At 41.7% G+C, this 15,492-nt stretch overlaps 1 protein-coding gene across 1 annotated transcript; it reads right to left on the bottom strand.

Annotated features, from left to right (window-relative positions):
• Nucleotides 1-6,423: 6,423 nt before the first annotated feature.
• glipr2l (GLI pathogenesis-related 2, like) lies at nucleotides 6,424-11,996 on the bottom strand. Its single transcript, XM_047037588.1, has 5 exons — nucleotides 11,627-11,996; nucleotides 8,853-8,961; nucleotides 8,595-8,698; nucleotides 8,182-8,259; nucleotides 6,424-7,314 (listed from the first exon to the last, which is right to left on the bottom strand). The coding sequence occupies exons 1-5, from the start codon at nucleotides 11,637-11,639 to the stop codon at nucleotides 7,154-7,156; spliced, it is 465 nt and encodes a 154-aa protein (XP_046893544.1). The 5' UTR covers nucleotides 11,640-11,996; the 3' UTR covers nucleotides 6,424-7,153.
• Nucleotides 11,997-15,492: the final 3,496 nt, after the last annotated feature.

Below are 15,492 nucleotides of genomic sequence, written 5' to 3'. Positions count from 1 at the left end.
CAAAAATGACATTTGATTTACTGACACAAACACATTGAGTAAATGTGGACATTTACGTAAATACACCCCTTTCAGCCATTTTGTACTTGATTCAATTGCCTTAAGAAACATTTTTAAATACGTCAATGAGACATATATGTACCAAATTTCAAGTCAATTAGAACTTTGGTTCAAAAGAAGAGGAATTTTGAATGTTTTCCCAAATTATCACTGTACAGGAAAATCCATCATGGCAAACCTTATGGGTCCTTGAGGCTTTTTTGTTCCTTATGGAAAATGAGGCATGCACACCAAGTTTCAGAAGAATTGGAGCAATGGGGTGGAAATGCAATCACTCTGAAAAGTGGACATTTGGGCGTGGCCTGTGGCGCCCCCTATGGTCTGATGTGGGCCAGTCTGTGTTTGGGCCGTAGTTGTGGCATGTTGTATCAATATGCCAAATTTCAAAACTTTTTACCAATGTGTTCATGAGATAAATTACAAGAATAATAATAAATATAGCTGCAAGCAGCGATGCAGGTTCCTCCGCAAAATATTATAAACATGTACACTTTAGAAGATCGAGAGTTGGACAACAAAAGAGCAAAACTACTTCATGTTTGGCCAACAACAGGCTGAATGGGGATTTGAACTCATGAGCATAAGGTTACAAGTCAGTCTCTCTATCCTCTCTGCTACACACCAACTGTTGAGATTGTATGAATAGAAAGGGCAGAGTATTAGCTTTGGTCAGCTTTGGGACAAAGGTTAAGAAACGGTTGACATTTCAAGGTGAAATTGCATGAAATTGTGCATGGTATTTCAGAATGATGTCATCCTATTGAACTAAACAGATAATCAAAATGATGACAGGCCAAAAGATAATTGCTGGATTCCAACCTACTACCTTATACTTTACAGGTCACCATCCCAGCCCAATGAGCTATTCTCAGTGTTGAATAGTGTCATGTTCAGTAACTGTATTAAAAAGTAAGCTGTTTCTCCTGTGGTAAGCGTTGTTAGATTCAGCCAAAGTTGAAACTGCTTGTACATTTCCTATGAAAATGGGACAACGGGATGACTGGGTTGCTGCTGTAAAGAATAACTTACTTATAGTTTTTTAAAAAGGTTGTTTGGAGTGCCATAACTTGTCATGGAAGGGAATTTCAAACCATGCCTAGCATCAGTGGGGATGTGTCCTGGCTTAGGTTACTGAAATGAATTTGTGCAACAGACAAGGAATCCACCTGAACAATCAATTTACTTCATTAGAGATAACCATTAGCGTTATCTCTACCATGCGTAGACTACAAGTAGCTAGCTACTGTGGTGAACCTGACTTGTTTTGCAGTGGTTTACACAGTCTCGCTAAACAGATGATTGGAGTGTTGTGATGGGCTCAAATAAACATGCATTGCTATGTTTTACCACCGGAGGAATTATCGGAAGACTAGAAACCGTTTTGTCAGAATTAAAAATTAAAAACCATGGAATACAAAGTTCAATAAAGATAATCAAAAAAGCAGTTTCTCCACTGGCGAGCATTGTCAGATTTGGTCCAATTTCAAACAGCTGTAATTCAGTCATATTTTGACATATCAAGGTGAAACTTTGCATGGTACTTCAAAGGCATGTCACCTTAAAGTCTATTAGGTTTGAACCATCCTTCAAAAATTAATTTGATTTAGTGACACAAACATATTGAGGCAATGTGGACATGTACATAAATACACCCATTTCAGCCATTTTGTACTTAATTCAATTACCTTAAGTAACATTTTTAAACACGTCAATGATACATATATGTACCAAATATCAAGTCAATTAAACCTTTGGTTCAAGAGAAGAGGAATTTTGAAGGTTTTCCCAAATTATCACTGTACAGGAAAATCCATCATGGCGGACCTTATGGGTCCTTGAGGCTTTTTTGTTCCTCATGAAAAATGAGGCATGCACACCAAGTTTCAGAAGAATTGGAGCGATAAGGTGGAAATGCCATCACTTTGATAATCGGACTTTTGGGCGTGGCCTGTGGCGCCCCCTATGGTCCGATGTGGCCCATATTTGGTGTGGGGGTACCCACTTGGATGTAGTATCAATGTGCCAAATTAGAAAATTTATGACAAGGGACTTTTTGAGATATTGGGGCGCAAGGAGAAGAAAAATAATAATAAATATAGCTGCAAGCAGCAATCAAAGGGGCCAAGCATCATTCGATATGGAAATTCAGTAGCTAAAAAGCAACATTTTTATAAAAAACATTCATGTCATTTTGAGACAGAATGCGCTGGCTACATGTAGCAGCGTTATATCTACAAAGCACAATAAATCCGCTTCTTCTTGACTATAAATCCCCTGACAATGAAACGTTATCGTTACCATGATGATTATACTGCTAGACAGCTACTGTGGCATACCTGGCTTCGCTAAACAGATAATCCAATGTCACTACATGCTTGACGACGGTGGCTGGATTCAAACCTACGACCTTGCGTTTCAAAGCAGCCCGTCTTATCCCAGTGAGCTATTCTCGCTGCTGGAAATTGCTGTGTTCGGTTACTTTATAAAAAAAAGGAAGCCGTTTCTCCCGTGGCGCGCTTTGTCAGATTGGACCCAAGTATAAACAGCTGTAATTCAGTCATATTTTGACATATCAAGGTTATTGTGGTAAGAAGATGATTAGATGACATGCTCGTGATGACATTCTCAAAGTTTCGTCTCCATACGGTAAACCGTCGCAGAGTCAAGGCCTCACGTCCGCTTTGGCGTCCTCTTTGTCAAAATCGTTTGCGCGTTACTCGTGAACGATTTGGCTCATCGATAAACTTTTGATAACTTTTTGTCGGCATGGTCTGAAGATGATCTGTTACAATTTTCATGAAAATCGGAGCAAGGCCTAGGACTAGTTCGAAAAAGTTGGCATTTCTTCAAATACAAATTACGTAAAAACTTTCATGACAACAATGACGTCAAAGGGTTCAATCGAATCGTCTGCATCCAAGGAATCCAATGATACCTCAATTAAGAAAAACGGGCTCACGGTTCAAAAGTTGTGGGCGTAAACGCACCTCCAACTTTGACGCCTTGGTGGCGCTATAGAGCTTCACGGATCGACCTGAAACTTTGCTGATGATAATCAAGAGACCGTTCCAAATCAGTGTGCCAAATTTCAAAACTTCGCACCAATCGCTATGCATAATAATAATAATAATAATAAAACTAACAAAAACAATAGGTGCCCCTAATAATAATAATACCAACAATTACTATAGGGTCCTCCTGACGGAGGAACCCTAAATATAGCTGCAAGCAGCGATGCAGGTTCCTCCGCAAAATATTATAAACATGTACACTGTAGAAGATCGAGAGTTGGACAACAAGAGAGCAAAACTACTTCATGTTTGGCCAACAAAAATAGGCTGAATGGGGATTTGAACTCATGAGCATAAGGTTACAAGTCAGTCTCTATCCTCTCTGCTACACACCAACTGTTGAGATTGTATGAATAGAAAGGGCAGAGTATTAGCTTTGGTCAGCTTTGCGACAAAGGTTAGGAATTTCAAGGTGAAATTGCATGAATTTGTGCAGGGTATTTCAGAATGATGTCGTCCCATTGAACTAAACAGATAATCAAAATTATGAAAGGACATAAGATTATGGCTGGATTCCAACCTAGGACCTTATACTTTACAGGTCACCATCCAAGCCCATTAAGCTATTCTCAGTGTTGAATATTGTCATGTTCAGTTACTGTATTAAAAAGTAAGTTGTTTCTCCTGTGGTGAGCGTTGTTAGATTCAGCCAACGTTGAAACTGATCCAATTCAATCATATTTTGACATACCAAGGTGAAATTGTTTGTGGGACTTCAGAATGATGTCATCCTATTGAACTAAACAGATAATCAAAATGATGACAGGCCAAAAGATAATGGCTGGATTCGAACCTATGACCTTATACTTTACAGGTCACCATCACAGCCCATTGAGCTATTCTCAGTGTTGAATATTGTCATGTTCAGTTACTGTATTAAAAAGTAAGCTGTTTCTCCTGTGGTAAGCGTTGTTAGATTCAGCCAAAGTTGAAACTGCTTATACATTTCCTATAAAATGGGACAACAGGATGACTGGGTTGCTGCTGTAAAGAATAACTTACTTATTTACATTTACATTTAGTCATTTAGCAGACGCTCTTATCCAGAGCGACTTACAGTAAGTACAGGGACATTCCCCCCGAGGGAAGTAGGGTAAAGTGCCTTGCCCAAGGACACAACGTCATTTGGTTTGGCCGGGAATCGAACTAGCGACCTTTAGATTACTAGCCCAACTCCCTCACCGCTCAGCCACCTGACTCCCTGACTCCTGACTTATAGTTTTTATAAAAGGTTGTTTGAAGTGCCATAACTTGTCATTGAAGGGAATTTCAAATCATGCCAAGCATCAGTGGGGATGTGTCCTGGCTTAGGTTACTGAAATGAATTTGTGCAACAGACAAGGGATCCACCTGAACAATCAATTTACTTCATTAGAGATAACCATTAGCGTTCTCTCTACCATGCGTAGACTACAAGTACATTTTGTCATTTTAGCAGACGCTCTTATCCAGAGCGACTTACAGTAAGTACAGGGATATTCTCCCCGAGGCAAGTAGGATGAAGTGCCTTGCCCAAGGACACAACGTCATTTTGCACGGGCGGGAATCGAACCAACAACCTTCTGATTAATAGCCCGACTCCCTAACGGCTCAGCCATCTGACCTCCAGTAGCTAGCTACTGTGGTGAACCTGGCTTGTTTTGCAGTGGTTTGCAGTTGTTTTGCACAGTCTCGCTAAACAGACGATTGGAGTGTTGTGATGGGCTCAAATAAACACACATTGCTATGTTTTACAACCGGAGGATTTATCGGAAGACTAGACACCGTTTTGTCAGAATAAAAAAAAAAAACTATGCCTCTGACTGGTTTTGAACCTCCAACCCTTTGCTTACCAGCACAACATCTCAGCCAATTGAGCAATTCCCAGGCATGGAATACACAAAGTTCAATAACTGGATAATCAAAAAAGCTGTTTCTCCAATGGCGAGCATTGTTAGATTTGGTCCAAGTTCGAACAGCTGTAATTCAGTCATATTTTGACATTTTTGACAAAACTTTGCATGGTACTTCAGAGGCATGTCACCTGAAAGCCTATTAGGTTTGAACCATCCTTCAAAAATATATGTGATTTATTGACACAAACATATTGAGGCAATGTGGACATTTACATAAATACACCCCTTTCAGCCATTTTGAACTTGACTCAATTGCCTTAAGTAACATTTCTCAATACGTCAATGATACATATCTGTACCAAATCTCAAGTCAATTAGACCTTTGGAAGGTCTAATTGAAAAAAAAAAGAAAAAAAAGATTCCTTTTCAAGAGAAGAGGAATTTTGAAGGTTTTCCAAAATTATCACTGTACAGGAAAATCCATCATGGGAGACCTTATGGGTCTTTGAGGCTTTTTTGTTCCTCATGAAAAATGAGGCATGCACACCAAGTTTCAGAAGAATTGGAGCAATGGGGTGGAAAGGCAATCACTTAGAAAATTTGACTTTTGGGCGTGGCCTGTGGCGCCCCCTATGGTCTGATGTGGCCCATATTTGGTGTGGGGGTACCCACTTGGATGTAGTATCAATGTGCCAAATTTAAAAATTTATCACAAGGGACTTTTTGAGATATTGGGGCGCAAGGAGAAGAAAAATAAGAATAAGAATACCAACAATAACAATAGGTTCATCTTTACCGGAGGAACCTTATAATAAAACTAACAAAAACAATAGGTTTCCTCCTACCAGAGGAACCCTAATAATGAGAAGCGGAAGAATGTTGAGCAAAGTTGAAAATTTAAAAATTAAGAAAAAGTAGCTACTACTACTTTTAATAATAACAAATTTAATAATACAAATAAAAAAAAAATATATATATTCCCTCCCCCTTTTTTATGTCCTCTCTCCCCCTTCTCTGTCTGTTTCTCAGCAGGATGAGGGAGGTCTGGAACAGAGGGATATTGAGCTGGTGATGGCTCAGGCCAATGTGTCGCGGGCCAAAGCCATCAAAGCTCTGAAACACAACAAAAACGACATTGTCAATGCTATCATGGTAAGGAGAGGGAGTGGAGAGAGGGAGCGTATGTATAAAGAAAGTGGAATTGAGTTCACGTCCTTCATCAGTACCCACTCTGTCCACTAGGGAGCAGTGAAGACTTCACACAAACCAAAAAACACTCCAATACCAAGTCAATGTTATGTTTCACTAAGCCCGTCTCATTCCACCCCCCTTCAAATAGTACTAACACGTCAATCTCTCTCTGTCCACCTCCCCCTTGTCTCTTCCCTCCCTCTCTCTAGGAACTGACCATGTGAGAGGAGAGGATAACCTCCCAGCCCCACCCCTACCCACATCCAAGACTCTCAAGCCTACTCTTCTCTATCGCTACTATGTTGCATCCACAGTACCTACTCAATAAAATCTGTTATAACCACCCCCGAGTGAGCTGTAACCGACCTGCATGTCATGTACTGGGTCTCTCTCTGTCTCCGCATTTATACTCCGAAATAATCTAGTTTTGTACTGGTACAGTCATACAGAACACTGCAGAAAGACACTTTTATTTCATAAAATCTAGTTAGAATGTACTAAAACACACACGTGTCCATTTTGATAGGTTTAGGTTAGGTTGTTTCATCTGGTGTTTCACATGGTTTTCATCTGACATTCCCATGGGGTTCACACAGATACAACTGAATGAGGATAATGTATTAAACCAATGTTTTTGAAGCAGGTATAAATTGCGATGATGAGGCTGTGATGAAGAATGGCTGAGGGGAGGTGGAAAGGAGTGGGAGGAGATGATCTGGAGTCTGGGATGGCTTTGGACAGAGGCATTCTGAGATAGATGTTCTGAGGAGAATGTCTTCTGTTAGGGCAGTCACATAGGTTGATCAGATCCTCAAACGAGACGGGGGGTCTTGTGTCAGTGGTGGATAACAGTCCTTTCAAACAGTGGATTGAGTGGGAGGACGATGCTGATGGAAGGAGTCCATATCTGCCACAGAACCAGTCTCCGGGTCAACAACTACTGTCAGTTCAGGGGGAGGGGTGGGGCAGAAGACGAGGGATGAAGGGAGGGGCTGATCAAGTCTTGGCAGGAAGTACATTACTCTCAAAGTGTCCCTGGTTGGTGATGTTACCAGCTGGGAAGTACCTGGCCACCACAAAGGAAGAGCCGTCAGATGCTATGGCCTTTCCCACACCCAGCTTCTTGGTGGCCTTCCAGACCATGGCTGTGAAATGACCTGGGAGACGAGACAGAGAGTGAGAGATGGAGAATGAGAGTGAAAGACAGAGAGAGAAATGGGGAGAGAGAGAAAGAGAGTGAGGGACAGAGAGAGAAATAAAGAATAGAACGAGGAACAAGGGGATAATTAGAGGTAAAGAAAGACATTGGGGGACTAAGAGACAGAGGAAAGCAAACTCACGATTAGTGGACGATATGTAGTTTCTGTAGCAACAGTTTGAACTCACCCCTCTAAATATTTACTCTCACAGAAGCCTGCATTCCTTTCCTCCGCTCTTATACTCTTTAACAGGAAGGCTCTCTACACTCTTTCACTAACCCCTTTTCCCTAGGGTACAATCTTTCCTTTTCTTCACTGCACACTTCTTTCCTCTTCCACTTTCTAAATAATTTCCAAATGAGTCATGTGAGTTTGCATGCAGTATCTTGGTGATGTCTTGCTGAGCGTGCGGGGTCCATCACATTGAACATGGAAAACTAGAACCTGGAACAATGGCTGAGACACCCCGTCCTCCCTCCCCCTCCCTTTTACCGTTCCCGATTGCTGAGTCCGAGATACACTCACACAACTCATGGAACCGTGACCTCACAGTGAAAGACAAGCAAGACAGAGATACAGAGAAACAAAGAGAGGGAGAAACAAAGAGACAGAGAGAGACAGTGGGGAGAGGGAGAGAAAAAAAGAGACAGATACACAGAGAGAGAGAGTAAACTGAGAGAGAAAAAAGATTGAGAGAATAGAGTACTAATCAGAGAAAGTTCAGACAGAGAGACCGAAGCAGAAAGTGACACAGAAAGACAGATAGTATAGCAGGTAGTCCCTGCCCTATGATTGCCATCAATCATAGGTAGAGGCTGAACTCACCAGTACCAGAAGAAAATCCAGGCCTGTTGAAACTGTACTGTTTCACCTCATCATACCAACGATCCGCCACGTCCTTCCCTAAACACACACACACACTCGTTTGTCCCTATGAGCGCTGGGAATGGGAGACACCGTGTTCTCATCCTTTCATCCCCGAGGTATACCCCGAGTCCTCTGTAGAGGACTATATAAATCACACTATAACACTTAAACATACATATTTCTGCTTTGAGTTATGGTTTCTGACTCTGAGACACACATACATACACTGTGAAAATGGGACCCAGCTGTTCTCTGACTGGATACAGCAACAAGCACTGTTCTTTAGAGTACAGTACAACCATAATGTAGTAGTCTGCTGGTATTGTGCTGCTTTCAGAGCAATAAGACCCCCTGTCTGAGAACCTCTGTACCTGGCTGGTCGTAGGAGGCCCAGGCCAGGTTCTCTCCACAGCTCCCTCTGCTGGACTCCACGCTGTGCTTCAGGATCCGTGTGCTGGCCAGACTCTCTGCATAGCTGCACACACACAAACACACACCACACATTATACACACATAAAAATACAGACATGCAAAGTAAACACACATGCACACGCACACACAAATAGTCAGAGAAATGATGGACGAGGGGTAGATGTGACAGTGGGAAGAACCAGCGCCATGTGACCCACCGAGAGGCCTCTCTGCTCAGCTTCCTGCTAAGCTTCAGAGGGAGTGCCTGGTGCTTCCTCCGGTAATCATTATGGGTCGTCAACACCTCCTCAGAAAACTGCTTGGAGGCTTAGAGTGGACAGATATATAAATTAGATCAACAGATTGAGAGATAAAGAGAGAGATAGAAAAAGAGACAGAAGGACATATAACTAACTCTGACTTCACTCTAGGCAATCCCACGGGATCCTCTACAGCTGTACAGGCTTTTAGAAAGTGATGGTGACATTGAACATCTGTACGTTCGTGTATCAGGGTAATAGGGGGGGGGGGGGATTCATGCCTTGCCTTACTTCTCTTGCTGGTGCCTATCACTGGCCTACTCACACATCCCCATTCTGTAGAGCAGTCACACAATGGAGTGATTCAAGTACGCACACATGCACACACACAAACAAACGCAGTGCCTTGACCAAACACACACACACAATGCCTTGAGCAAGCACACACACGCATACATACACACCCACACCACCATGAGCAAGCAACTACACACACACACCAGCATTGCTCAACAGCCCGCAGATACATGAAGGCTGTTACAGACTGACTATGAATAAACAGAGACTGCATGTTCTGCATCTAAACAACAAAACCCCTCTTCTAAAACTGGTTGTTCCCATCCTTGATTGTGATTGGCTATTTTGCGTTCCATGCCGTTGTAAAATCCAGCATAACCTTACAGGTTGTCCTCATAAAATTCTTTAACATTCCATATTACTGCGCATCGAATATTTCAAATAAAAAAAGACGGCAAAGGTGTCCATCTGGCTGTTGCGTGGCAACAATTTATGTAGGAACTATACTTTGTAGTGGCGGAAGAATGACCGTTTAGTATTATACTATTTTGTTTTCTGTTTCGCAAAACACGGCCTCTTGGGGCTTATTGCTTAATTTGATATATTTGTGACACAAAGATATGACCTCTGTAAATTAACACCCCTACAAAGACCAACGGTATATCCATTAGGGCTGTCCCCACTTGGTCGACTAGTCGATTTTCTGGTCGATATGCTCTTGGTCGACTAAGATTGTTTTAGTCGAGCTGCCATATGGCAGTGTGAGATCTGATTCCCGCTGGTGTCATCATTGCTGAATTAACGAAATGTTCAACAGAATTTGTAGATTATATTATTTAAGACAAATAAACCAACTCTAAAAATATATTATTTAAAATAAAAGGTGTTACTGTTTTCCCTTTCGTTAATCTGCGCTTTGTTTTGGTTTGGTATTTTGCACACGGCACGAGAACAATTGGCTGCAGAACTACAAACTCTGCCATAGCCTACTTTGTGCCATAGCCCAGTGTTTCCCACAGATTAGAAATCTAATTGTGGCGGGGGGGGGGGGGGGGGGGGGGGGCGAATTATTAACGAATAATTGCTTCGTTAATAATTCGTTACACAGTTAATTTGTTAATAATTTGTTACATTAAATATTAATCCAAAATGATTCACACCTTCACAAATTAACAACAACTAACATATCATTTCTGCATTATGCATGTAGCAACGCTAGTGCTAAACAACTATTTAACTGGTCGGCTCCATGACGCCGAGTAAGTAGCTAGCTCCTGAGACTTCTCACCAAAAGAACGAAGGGGAAACTTCGAGTACTGTAACTCGCTCTGGATAAGAGCGTCTGCTAAATGACTAAATGTAAATGTGAGTAAGGTACCTAGCGAAAAGTAGCCTCAACTTTCCTCGACTTTTAGCTACGGCACTAATGCTGAAGGCTCGCTGATATGGCTGTCGGTCTTACTAGAACGGCATATGTATGCATTGTTGCTAACGTGTGCTGACGTTGTGACTGTGTGCATATGTGGGAAAGATGCATGAGTGACAGAGAGACGGAGGGAGAGCAGGGGAAAGGAAATGCAACTGAACGAATACGCTGCGTGTTTTAACCTAAATAGCGATAATAAAAAAATGTTTTACGAAACGCAATGTGTGGCGGCCGGTGTTGATTCTGTGGCGCACCGCCACAAATTAGTCTATGTGTGGGAAACACTGCATAGCCTATTTTGTTGGTGTTATTAGTCAAAATGGCAAAGACATCCGTGGTATGGCGACATTTCACTAAAGTACATTTACAAAGTACCGGGTGACTCGAAAAACGTTGAATGCAAACTCTGCCAACAACGCTATATTTTTCACAGTTCGACGTCGAAAATGATGTAGCCTACCACCTGAAAAACGTAAGTTGTTCTAGCCCTATTTCACTCATGCTAACGCGCTGGGTTGAAAAAGGAAAATGCCTAATATGAGAATCACATCCAAATCGAATGACATTATCTTCTCCGGCCAAGACAAAATCTTTCTCTGTTGCAACGTTCCCCACTCAGCTTCTACGTAAGTTCGCATGCTGCAAGTTTCCAGGCAGTGATAAGCGCGCTCTGATGATTTGCATGTTAAACAAACAATATTTTTTATTTGTAGTACATTGTAAAACATACTAAATACCATCGGCATTCGGTTACGACTGGTGATACTAATCTTATTAGTAGGCGAATGTCCAGCAGCCATTGAGTCAGATCGCGAAAATTAATGTACGTTTTTTTGTTTTGTTTTTTAAGCGTTTCAAAGTTCGATTAGTCGATTTTCAGACGTTTTAGTCGAGTTTTGGTCGACCAAAGAAAATCTTAGTCGGGGACAGCCCTAATATCCATACACATTCATAGCAACAAACACTATGATCAGGACAAAAGTGACTGTAATGCTATGGTTTCACTTACCTGATTTGCCCATGGTGCCGACAGACAGTTCTCTATCCGCTGTATGATCTCTCTCTTCTTTTACTGTTCTTTACCCTGTCCTACCTCTATCCTGTCCTTCCTTACAACTTTGACAGCTGGTAATGTTAACTAACTCCCTCTCCCTTACTTTTTCTTTTCTGACTTCCCAGCTGTTTCCTTTTCTTCAAATTGAGTTTCCTCCTGTCACATGTTTACAGACATGACCTGTCGCTCATTTGCAAACACGACTCTTGAACACTCTTCTTTCCCACGTTCCTCTATTCTTTTCTCATCTAACTTCTGCTGGCCTGCCTTGCAACACTTCTCTTCCTTTGCCTCTTTGTGTGTCTCCCACCCTGACCCCCCCCCCCTTCTCTCTCTCTCCTTTTCTGCTACTAAAGAGCCCCATCACACTACAGTCTGGTGATGACATCATATTTACGAGACACATGCCCTTATATGGGCCTGAGAATGACTGCGTTAAGATGGTACTTGGTAGCCATGGTGCAATCCTCTGTAACCAGCCCCATAATTTTGTAATGTCTAATCAGCAAGATACAATCTATGATACTGATTTGACAACACCTGTAAGAGACAGTAGACTTATGTGTGCAGTGTAGAGAAAATGTAGAGACACTGTATGTGTAAATAGGCCAGGGTCATAGTAATCATTGGGAAATTATGTCTTTCTATAAGGTAAAGGTCAAACAATTCTGTTATTTTCCATCAATGTAGATTAGAAAAAAGACAGGCGTATTTAAAAAAGTCTCACTTATTTCAGCTAGAGTTCCTTTTTTAAGGTGGCTTATTGTAGTCTTAGCTAAGTAACCAAGGTAATTAGGTATAAGTTAACTTATACCTCTGGGACCAGGGGCCAGTTGCATAAACTTAGTTAAAGAATAGTCTTAGCCATAGATGGTCTTATATTGTCAAGCTAGACTAGTCTAACTAAGCCTGTTTGTTGCATAAATAGTAAGACTGACTTAATTTGAGGTAGAAAAGCTAGCCACCTCTCCCCCTGGCTAAACCTTGTGGTAATGGCTCAGTTGCTATGCCAACGATTTGTTAGTAGGCTACATCATTATCTTATTAATAATTTATTAAGAAAATTATTAAGTTTGTTAGCTCTAATTGTAACTGCAGAAAATATTGATTGGGTTCTACTTTTCTGCTAAAATGTAATTTTAGTAAACGAGTGAGTAGATGACAACAACAACTCACTTTATTGACGCTAGCGCCAACCATCTGTGTTGGAGTTGTTGATGAATGGAAAGCGTTGGGGTTAAATGAAGAAGCTTAAAAACGCATACACTATATTGCTAATAAGACAACGTTTTCAATATTGTATTCCTCCAACAGATATAGGTTTTCATCAGGTTATCTATGTATGTATAGATCCTTCGCCGTTAAGTGTCGCTGTTTCCGACATCTTTTCTTTTGCTCAGTGCTCAGTGGCGCAGTGAGGCCAACCCCTTGCCCCTAGGCTTGAGGCAACGGCCTCGGTGGATGTAGGTGGTATTGCATTTCCGATTTGCTACCCGACTCATCCGGTCGTTTTTATTCTATTAACTCCAGTCAACATATCTAAAACTATCTCCCCCAATATTTTTTGTTTGATTCTCGAACCTGGCTCATACTAGGCTACTAGCTTTTTCATAGAATAATTTTTCCAGTTTGAAACCAATCCGAAATGGGTAAACTAGCACGCCATTTATTTGCTTACGTCAAGAAAAGTTGCCTGGAAACGTGCTCGAAGATCCGAACAAGGGACGAGCACAAAAGGGAGCATCAGCAAATCGCTGATTTACCTGAGCTGAATGAGAACAAGGAGAAAGGACTTGATAATCTACAGCTGCCTGCCTTTATTGTAGCACGTTTTACAAATGGTGGCACATTCATGACGGTTGTTTGTAGAGTTAATTTCAGTTATTTTAAAGCAGATGTACCCATTTTGTAATAAACGCTATTATGCTCATGGCATGACAAACGTAATTATAGCCTAATATAATTAGTTATAATATCGTGGAATGTTATGGCGTTATTATATATTGTTGATATGTTGTTCTAGAGCAGGCCTGGCCAACCCGCGGCTTCCGAGCCGCATGCGGTTCTTTGCGTGGTCTCATGTGGCTCTTACATTCACATCGCATTTTGGTTTGTGTTTTTTTTTATGCACGTGTGTTGAATGTTCATGTTGAGTTCAATATTTTCATCCCAAGCAAATGCACGTCTGACGTAAATTTTCGCATTATCGCGTCTGCATACATTCACTTTGTATCTAAAATAGACACGCGAAACGTGTTTGGTGTGGACCAACATAAAACTCCACGCTGAGCTTGGAGGGAGGGAAAACCTTGTTGTTGAGTAAACAATTGGTGTCAAGTTCGCTCTGAAAATGGCAGGGAAAAAATGCTCAGCAAAACGCAAATATGAAGATGAACACAGGACGTTTTTAACAGATTGTGAGAGTTTGTATTTTATGTTGAACGTAATGGCCATTCTGCCTTATGCCAGGCGTCGTATCTTCAGCGCCACTTCAGCTCACTCCATGCTAACATTGACCAGGAATTTCCAAAAGGGACTTAATTTCACAAGAACAAGGTCATCACTTTGAAAAGTCAGGCAGAAAAGCAGATACAGTTGCACAGTTGTTTGTTGTCACGTTAGTCTTATCTTCTCTTAAAGTAGAGACACGTTCCGCATTCTGACACCTCAGCCTCTGCATGGGTTGTACCATGTGAGGGAGTTCTCCCCTCCCAAATAGAGTTGGTTGGGTCCATAGCCGTCTTTTCCCAAAAGTTTTCTCAGATAGGCTACCGATAGCGGGGCCGGGGGGCCCCTACTGTAACGATATGCGTCAGCGAGGATGGATGGGAGCAGGGCCGGAGTGATGGCATCACCATACAAGGTTTTACCAATTAAAAATCGTCTGTGTTTAAACGGTTTTGCGCTCAAATAATGGCCCAAAATGTTCGCTTGCGTGCTGTGCATGCTCGCATTAAGTGTGGAACTCTCTATCTTGCATCACATCAAACCCATACGTCCTATGGGGCTAAGCCCAGAATTTTTACGTCTGACTCCGCCTGATTAACACTGATCGTTGGGCAGTCTAAGAAATTGTATCAATATAAAAAATAATACGATCCCTTTCTGTAATCATGATACCCCCCAGAAAAGTTCACTGCACCCCCAGTCAAAGCAGACTGCATCTGGCTCTGTTTGGTATACAAAAAAAGTGGGGCGGTCTTGGGCCTGAATCTCCTGGGCTGAAAAGTGGCCCCACTCCGGCCCTGGTGACATGTACAGTAAATCTGTTTGAGCAGAGGTCTGTGTCTCTCTGTCTGTCTGTCTCTTTGTGGTATGTATGTGTGTGAATGTGTGTGTGTGAGAGATAGAGAGAGTGAGGAAGGGATGGGGCGATGTTCACGTGTGCCCGTGTGTAGGATGTGTCTCTTTGCAGTAACAAGGTAAAAGAAAATGTCGCTGTCTCTGACTGGTTGGCCACCCCTGTTCTAGAGCAAAGACAAAGATTAAATATAGCTGCAAGCAGTGATGCGGGTTCCTCCGCAAAATGGCAAAATATTATAAAAATGTACATTGTAGAAGGTCAAGAGTTGGACAACAAGAGAGCAAAACTACTTCATGTTGGGCCAACTACATTAGGCTGAATGGGGATTTGAACTCATGAGCATAAGATTACAAGGCAGCCTCTCTATCCTCTCTGCTACACACCAACTGTTGAGAACTTTTGAGTAAAAAAATCAAAGTATTAGCTTTGGTCAGCTTTAGGACAAAGGTTAAGAAGCGGTTGACATTTCAAAGTGGAATTGCATGATATTACGCATGGCATTTCATAATGATGTCAT

Source organism: Hypomesus transpacificus, chromosome 2 (genome assembly GCF_021917145.1).
Source record: "Hypomesus transpacificus isolate Combined female chromosome 2, fHypTra1, whole genome shotgun sequence".
Lineage (NCBI taxonomy): Eukaryota > Metazoa > Chordata > Actinopteri > Osmeriformes > Osmeridae > Hypomesus > Hypomesus transpacificus.
The sequence above is the reverse complement of the archived record's forward strand: the minus strand, read 5'-3'. Positions and strand labels throughout refer to the sequence as shown.

Excerpts from the sequence above, each read along its gene's own strand:
- glipr2l (XM_047037588.1), bottom strand. Across the intron at positions 8,699-8,852 it reads CTGAGCAGAGAGGCCTCTCG|CTATGCAGAGAGTCTGGCCA; the intron begins GTGGGTCACATG and ends GTGTGTGTGCAG. Across the intron at positions 7,315-8,181 it reads TGGATTTTCTTCTGGTACTG|GTCATTTCACAGCCATGGTC; the intron begins GTGAGTTCAGCC and ends CTCGTCTCCCAG.